At 49.4% G+C, this 8,156-nt stretch overlaps 1 protein-coding gene across 1 annotated transcript; it reads left to right on the forward strand.

Moving 5' to 3' along the window:
* Positions 1–5,482: 5,482 nt before the first annotated feature.
* Positions 5,483–7,607, forward strand: LOC124702199 (COBRA-like protein 7; the record flags this gene model as incomplete). The annotated part of the gene is given in 1 exon segment (XM_047234322.1): positions 5,483–7,607. A coding segment is annotated over 1 exon segment (1,987 nt), but the record flags the coding sequence as incomplete, so codon positions are not given.
* Positions 7,608–8,156: the final 549 nt, after the last annotated feature.

An 8,156-nucleotide genomic window follows, 5' to 3' on the forward strand; every position in this document is an offset into this window, starting at 1 on the left:
CGTCCGGGCCACCATACGCGACGTTTTGGCCGCTTTCGTCGGGCTAGGTGGCCTCAAAAACGAGAAAAAAAAGTTTTGACATGCACCACGGAGGGACCAAAATCGTCGGCCATGGTACACCAGCAACCACGGCGCGACTTCAACTTCGTCGGCCATGGCAACTTTTCTTGTAGTGAGTTATACAAGAGGCTTACTAGGGACTCCTTGTTGTTTACATAACACACATGTATCAATGTTTCGGTTAATACAATTATAGCATCGTATGCAAACATTTATCATAAACACAAAGATATTATAATAACCACTTTATTATTGCCTCTTGGACATATCTCCAACACCCATGTCTTCAACTCAAAATAACCGAATATTAGGACTCTTCGTCCGCAGATCATTCGTTCGCCAGCGGAGTTGGTAGTCTCATGGGAATGGATATAATTGCTAACTTTGCTAGATATAGAATTTTTTTATTGCTGCTAGTAAAAGCACAAATTTTGCATTCAAACAAGTATTTTCAAAAAGTGCTATCCAGTCAATTCATCAAGTTGATCTGAAGCTTACTTCGGGCAGGATCGTGCAATTGAAGAACACGCTGCATGTCCCTTCTATCAAGAAGAATCTCGTTAGTGGCTCCCGTCTTCTAAAAGATGGGTTTAAGTAGGTGTTTGAATCCAATAAAGTTGTACTATCTAAGTATGATATTTTGTTGGAAAGCTCTATGAATGTAAGGGAATGTTTTGCTTCTCTCTAGAAGGTTTCTGTGATAATGTTGTGAACCATGTAAGCACTGGTTTTATTGAGACTAGTGTTTGGCATTCATGACCTTGTCGTGTTAATTTCGGTTGTATGTCGCGGCTTGTTGATATGAGTTTAATTCCGAAATTCACCTTTGTCAAAGGCTCTAAATGTCATGCATGTGTACATGCAAAGCAGCCTCGCAAGCCTCACAAGCCTGCGGAGGAAAGAAACTTGGCATCACTACAACTCATACATTTAGATCTATGCGAGATGAATGGTGAGTTCACAAGAGGTGGAAAGAAAATTTTCATGACTTTGATTGATGATTACACTAAGAACTGTTATGTGTATCTCCTGAAAACTAAAGACAAGGCTCTAGATTTCTTCAAAATCTATAAGGCTAAAGTTGAGAATCAACATGAAAGAAAGAGAAAAAAGGTTATGTCCGATCATGGTGGAGAGTACTTTTCTAACGAATTCCATTTATTCTGTGTGAAACATGGTATAATCCATGAGAGGACACCTCCCAATTCCCCACAATCCAATGGGATTGCGGAAAGGAAAAAACTGTACTCTAACAGATTTGGTTAATGCCATATTAGATGTTTCGGGTTTATCCAAGGAATGGTGGGGGATGCTATATTGACTTCGTGTCATGTCCTAAACCGTGTTCCAACCAAGAATAAAGAGATCACCCAATATGAGGAATGGGGAAATAAAATGCCAGCACTATCCTACCTACGAACTTGGGGTTGTTTTGCTAAAGTGAATTTACCAATCAACAAGAAGCGAAAGCTTGGACCGAAAACTGTGGGCTGTGTGTTTCTTAGCTACTGCGCATAACATTGCTTATAGATTTCTTGTGGTGAAATCTAGAGTAGATGACATGAATGTTAGCACCATATTTGAGTCAAGAGATGCTACATTCTTTGAAGATATATTTCCTATGAGAGATATGCATGACATGTCTAGTTGGAAATATGATCCAATTCCTGAAAATCCTATGGAGTTTGGTGAGGAATATGATGATGAGAGTTCAGATTCAGATAAGGATGACAATAAAGCTCCCATAAGGAGCAAGAGACAAAGGACTGCACAGTCTTTTGGTAATAACTTCATTGTGTATCTTGTGGATGATACTCTCACTACCATTTTCAGAAGCTCATGCATCTCCTGATGCAGACTACTGGAAAGAAGCGGTTCAAAGAGAGATGGATTCCATCTTGGAAAATGGAACATGGGAGTTAACTGAGCGTCCTTATGGGTGCAAACCTGTAGGATGTAAATGGTTATTTAAAAAGAAGCTTCGAGCTGATGATACTATTGAGAAGTACAAAGCTCGGCTTGTAGCCAAAGGCTATACACACATGGGAAGGCGATGATTTCTTCGATACCTATTCACCAGTGGCAAGATTGACGACCATTCGAGTACTGCTGTCATTGGCTGCCTCACATGGTCTTCTCGTTCATCAAATGGACGTTAAGACGACTTTCCTAAATGGAGAGTTTAACGAGGAAATTTACATGGAACAACCTGATGGTTTCATACTAGAAGGTCAAGAAAGAAAAGTGTGTAGGTTACAGAAATGTTTGTATGCTCTCAAACAAGCACCCAAATAATGGCATGAGAAGTTTGAAATAACTTTGACATATGTGGGCTTTGTTGCTAATGAAGCCGACAAATGTGTTTACTACCGCCATGGTGGGGGTGAGGGAGTTGTCCTACGTTTGTATGTGGATGACATACTGATTTATTGGGACAAGTCTCAAAGTAATTGAGGAGGTCAAAACCTTCATATCTCAGTGTTTCGAGATGAAAGATCTTGGAGAAGATGTTATATTAAACATCAAGTTATTGAGAAATGCTAATAATGGAATTACGCTTATGCAATCTCATTACGTTGAGAAGATTTGGCTATGCTGATTGCAAATCTTCCCCCACACCTTATGATCCTAGTGTCTTGCTTCGCAAGAATGAAAAGGCAACTAGAGATCAATTGAGATACTCTCAAATTATTGGTTCACTCATGTATTTAGCTTGTGCTACGAGGCCTGATATCTCATTTGCCGTGAGCAAACTTAGCCGGTTTGTGTCCAACCAGGGAGATGATCATTGGCATGCTCCCGAGAGAGTGATGCGCTATCTAAAGGTAACCATACATGAGCTATGGAATTCATTATACCGGGTATCCAGGAGTACTTGAAGGGTATAATCATTCCAATTGGATTTCAGATGCTGATGAGATGAAGGCAACAAGTGGATATGTTTTCACTCTTGGTGGTGGAGCTGTTTCCTGGAAGTCTTGCAATCAGACCATCTTAACGATATCAACTATGGAAACAAAACTCACAACATTGGATACATCTACTGTCAAAGCAGAATGGCTTCGTGAGCTCTTGACGGACTTGTTTATTGTTGAAAAACCAATACCGGCTATCCTCATGAACTGTGATAACCAAACTATGATTGTCAAAGTGAACAACTCTAAGGATAATACGAAAAGTTCCAAACATGTCAAGAGGATATTGAAATCTGTCAGAAAACTAAAAACTCCGGAGTGATAGCATTGGATTATGTCAAAACAGCTAAGAATCTGGCAGATCCTTTCACAAAAGGACCATCAAGAAACATGATAGACCTTGCATCAAGGGATATGGGTTTGAGACCCACATGAGTTGCCGAGGGGGTAACCCAACCTATTTGATTGGAGATCCCGTGAATTAGGACCTAGGAAAACAAACCGAAGCAACTGAGTTGAGAGAAATTTTTATACTCCCACTCCGCTACAGATGCAAAATCTCTCATAGCTACCATAAGGCAGGTTGACAATGTCTTATTGTGTTTTGTGTGGCTCTTGATGAGCGAAGACGCTGTCCTACAGGGCAATCTTCGAAGAACACACCTATATGAGTGACACTGCTAGTCACAGTGTGGGCTATTTGGGTGAATCTCTAGTAAGCTCATGAAGGGCCGAGGAGCACGACTTATAATCTCCACCCGAGGGGAAGGCTAGGGTAGTCTAGTACCGTGCTGACATTGAGTGAAACTTGATGCACAAGGCTGACAAATCAAGGCTTAGTCCATTGTTTAGTTGTAGTCAAGCGTAGCTCCTTGCTTAAGTGAAAGTTGAATTTAACAGTCTCCACTAAAGTGCAGGTATATTAAACAAAGATTGGAACTAATGTTCCATCTGATGTACCTCTGAGATATGGTGGGGGATTTTTGGATGTAGATGGGCTGCAACCTAGTAAGGCAGCCCATATAGCCAACAATTCCTGAAATCTCAAGGCCCATCACTTTGGCAGCTTGGGACAGCCTTGGGAACAAAGTTTAGTCCCACATTGCTAGTTGGGAGGTAGTTGGAGTGGTTTGTAAGGGCTGCTCTTCTAGTCCTGCCAAGTGAGTGAGAAGAGAAGGAACCCCTCGAGCACTCCTCCTCCTGCTCCGTCGCCCGCCTCGCGTTTCATAATTTGAGTTTGAGTTTGTAACCTCTTTTGTGGAAGCCTATTTTTTTTTGCTTGGTGCACCAACTGAGTTGGTTACGTGTCGATGCGTGTGCATGCTCGCCACGTGTCCCTAGCTTCCTACGTGTGGCAACGCGGTCGGTCGGCTCTCCTCCCAGGCTATACAAGAGACATAACAGATCTGGAGCGTAGCTCTCTTCTCTGTCTCTCTCGAGAAGTTCCTTTTGTTGTTCTCTATTCTTCCCCGTCCCACCGACCACGTGCACGGCCGTCCGGGAGAGCAGGCCTCCGTTGAGATGCTGCACCGGAAGGCGGGCGATAAGGTTTTTGGGGAGCGTCTCAGCGCGACAGCTTCCTGTTGTTCGTGTTCTTTTTCGCTGGTTTGATTGCTTTCTCGATAAATCCGACTACGCGGTTTAGATCTGATGCATGTGCTTAGTCTGGTACGTATGATAGTACATCTGCAATGTTGTTGTTGTAATTAAACTTACTTGAGAAATGGGAATTGCCTAATAATCTAATAGAATTGTACATTTGTCACATAATCAATAATTTCCTCCATGATTTCCCAGTTTCCTTGTATCAAGCGTTCTTCAATCCTGGTTGCCAAAATCGCTCTCCCAGACATGACATGAGGCACATTGCCACGTCCCCCCGACCTTGCCATAGAAAACGTTACCTCGGCACATGCGCGGGCCCACAAAACGAAGCGACAACAACCCACCATCGTGAGCCGTCCATTCCCGGACACGGTACGATCGGACGGCCAGCCGCCGCGTGAAGCAGGAAACCCCAAGCAAACCCTACCGTTGTCAACAGCCTCCGGCCGCCGCTGCGCGTCGCAGCCAGCCGGGCCCGCAGTCCATTGACCCCGCTTGCGCCAATCAATCATCCAGACACGCTCCTCCATCCTCTCGGCCTCTCCTCGACCTCGTCCCCCCTTCCGGCCGTCGTCGCTTTCCACTCCCCTTTGTTCAAACTAAAACCATGTCCACTTTTTCCTCCCCGGAGAAAAAATAAAAACGACGACACGGAGGAGGGGAGGAAACCAGCAAGCAAGGAAGCTGCTGCCGCGGTCGCACGCACGCCGCCCCGCCAGTTCAAACCCACCTCCCCCTTCGTCTTCCCCAGCTGTGCCCCGCCACGAAATCGCCACGCGCTTTCCAATCGCTTCATCTTACTCCCTCCCCCCACTTCCTCGCCACTTCCTCGCCACCCCCTCCAATCCCCTATCGCTCGATCCACCCATGGCGGGCTCCATAGCCCTGCTCCTCGGGGCAACCCTGCTCGCCGCGGGCCTCGCGGCGGCGCAGACCCCCACGCCGAGGCAGCCGCCGGCGACGGCGGCGGCGGCGCCGGCGCCCGACCCGGGCTGCAACGGCATCCAGCTCAACTACAACCTGCAGAGCCGCACCAAGATCCGCCCCTTCGTCCCCGACCAATCCAAGCAGCCCTACTCCTTCAAGGCCAACTTCTCCGTCGTCAACGGCGGCACGCGCCCGCTCAGGTCCTGGGCGATGCTCGTCACCTTCGCCCACGACGAGATCCTCGTCGGCGTCGACGGCGCCGTGCTCACGGCCGGGGCCGAGCTCCCCTACAACACCACCGCCGACGCCGGCAACGCCACCTCCTTCTCCGGCTACCCGCAAACAGACCTCCTCACCCCCATCGCCACCGCCGGGGACCTCGCGCAGATCCAGGCCTCCGTCGGCCTGCTCGGCACGCTCTTCGCCGGTCCCCTCGGGAAAGTCCCCGTCACGCTCCCCACCGCGCTCTCCCTCGACGACCCGGACTACGCCTGCCCGCCGGCCACCAACGTCACCGCCACCGTCCTCTCCACCTGCTGCCTCCTCACCCCAAAAGCCCTGGCCAACGCCACGGCCCCGGAAGCCAACGCCACCGACCCCACCAAAAGCTTCCTCCCGCGCGGCACCGGCGACCTCGTCATCACCTACGACGTCATCCAGGCCTACCCCACCAGCTACCTCGCGCTCGTCACCATGGAAAACAACGCCAAGCTCGGCCGCCTCGACAACTGGCGCCTCTCCTGGGAGTGGCGCCGGGGCGAGTTCATCTACTCCATCAAGGGCGCCTACACCACAAAGAAGGACGCCAGCGACTGCGTCTACGGCGCGGCGGGGCAGTACTACCAGAGCACCGACTTCTCGCAGGTCCTCAACTGCCAGAAAAAGCCCGTCATCATCGACCTGCCGCTCTCCCGCTACAACGACACCCAGATGGGCAGGATCGAACACTGCTGCCGGAACGGCACCATCCTGCCCAAGTCCATGGACGCGTCCCAGTCCAAATCCGCCTTCCAGATCCAGGTCTTCAAGATGCCGCCGGACACCAACAGGACCAAGCTCTTCCCGCCGGCCAATTTCAAGATCGCCGGCGGCTCCTCCCTCAACCCGAACTACACCTGCGGCCAGCCGATGCCCGTCAGCCCCACCGGCTTCCCCGACCCCAGCGGGCTCGACTCCACCACCCTCGCCGTCGCGACGTGGCAGGTCGTCTGCAACATTACCAAGCCCAAGGACGCCAAGCCCAAGTGCTGCGTCACCTTCTCCGCGTTCTACAACGACTCGGTGATCCCCTGCAACACCTGCGCCTGCGGCTGTCCGGCCAACCGGCGGGGCCCTACCTGCAGCACCACTGCCCAGTCCATGATCCTGCCACCAGAAGCCCTGCTCGTGCCGTTCGACAACCGGACACTCAAGGCGCAGGCCTGGGCTGAGCTCAAGCACTACAACGCCCCTCGGCCGATCCCTTGCGGCGATAACTGCGGCGTCAGCATCAACTGGCATGTATCTTCAGACTTCAGCAAAGGCTGGAGCGCCCGGGTGACGTTGTTCAACTGGGGGGACGTCGACATGGCCAACTGGTTCGCCGCCATGGTCATGGACAAGGCGTACGACGGCTTCGAGAAGGCATACTCTTTCAACGCCACGGCGGTGGGCAACGACACCGTGTTCATGCAGGGCCTCGAGGGGCTCAACTACCTTGTGAAGCAGACCAACATGAGCGGGACCGACTACCTCGTGCCGGGGAAGCAGCAGTCGGTCCTCTCGTTCGACAAAAAGCTCACTCCTTCGCTCGATGTCATCGCCGGAGAAGGGTTCCCGACAAAGGTCTTCTTCAACGGCGAGGAGTGTGCTATGCCACAGAGGATTCCGATCAAAAGCGGATCCAGTACACGTCTCAGCGGCGCCCTTGCTTTGGTCTTGCTCCTGGCTGCATCTTCGGCCTTCCTATTGCTTCAGCAATGATCTTGGTGCCACCTCCCATTCTTTGATTCTTTCAAATGGCTCAGTCAGTGGACGCCATTTGTAAGAGGAAACCTTTTTGTTTCTGGTGAATTACTAGTAGATCTCAAGAGAGGCTGTTGTTGCAGGCTCGCAACATAGCCGTAGCCCGTAGGTTTGTCCCCTTTCTGATGAAAGAGTAGTGTTGCTTACACCAATGTTGGTGTAATTGTGAGAATTTTTCATGTTTAGTTTTTGTAATATACAGAATATACCATGTGAAATTTATTGACTTGGCTACTCTTTCACCTGGGCTGTTCTTCAGACCATATGCCTCATTTCTGATTATGAAGCTGTTCTCTGAGCCTCTTGCAGTACGGTGGAACTAGTTAATTCTCTGCCCAAGGGTTTTCAGTTATGGCTAGAACCAGTACTGTCATGTCCATACGATGAATACTGTTTGCAACTTGCAAGAAGATACATTGGATACTCCTCAGATGTACAATATTAGAGCATCTCCAGTCGCGTCCCCCAAAGCGCGCCGGATTGAGCGTTTGGGGGACGTGTTTTGTTCGTGCCGCGTTTGGGGGACGTCGCTCCCCAGCCGCGTCCCCCAAACGCCGCCCCCAAACATTTAAAATAATTTTTTAACACATAAACCATTTATATCAAATGTAGCATATGAAAAAAATGTTTTCGAGGATTGTTTTC

Source organism: Lolium rigidum, chromosome 3, assembly GCF_022539505.1.
Source record: "Lolium rigidum isolate FL_2022 chromosome 3, APGP_CSIRO_Lrig_0.1, whole genome shotgun sequence".
NCBI classification, from domain to species: domain Eukaryota; kingdom Viridiplantae; phylum Streptophyta; class Magnoliopsida; order Poales; family Poaceae; genus Lolium; species Lolium rigidum.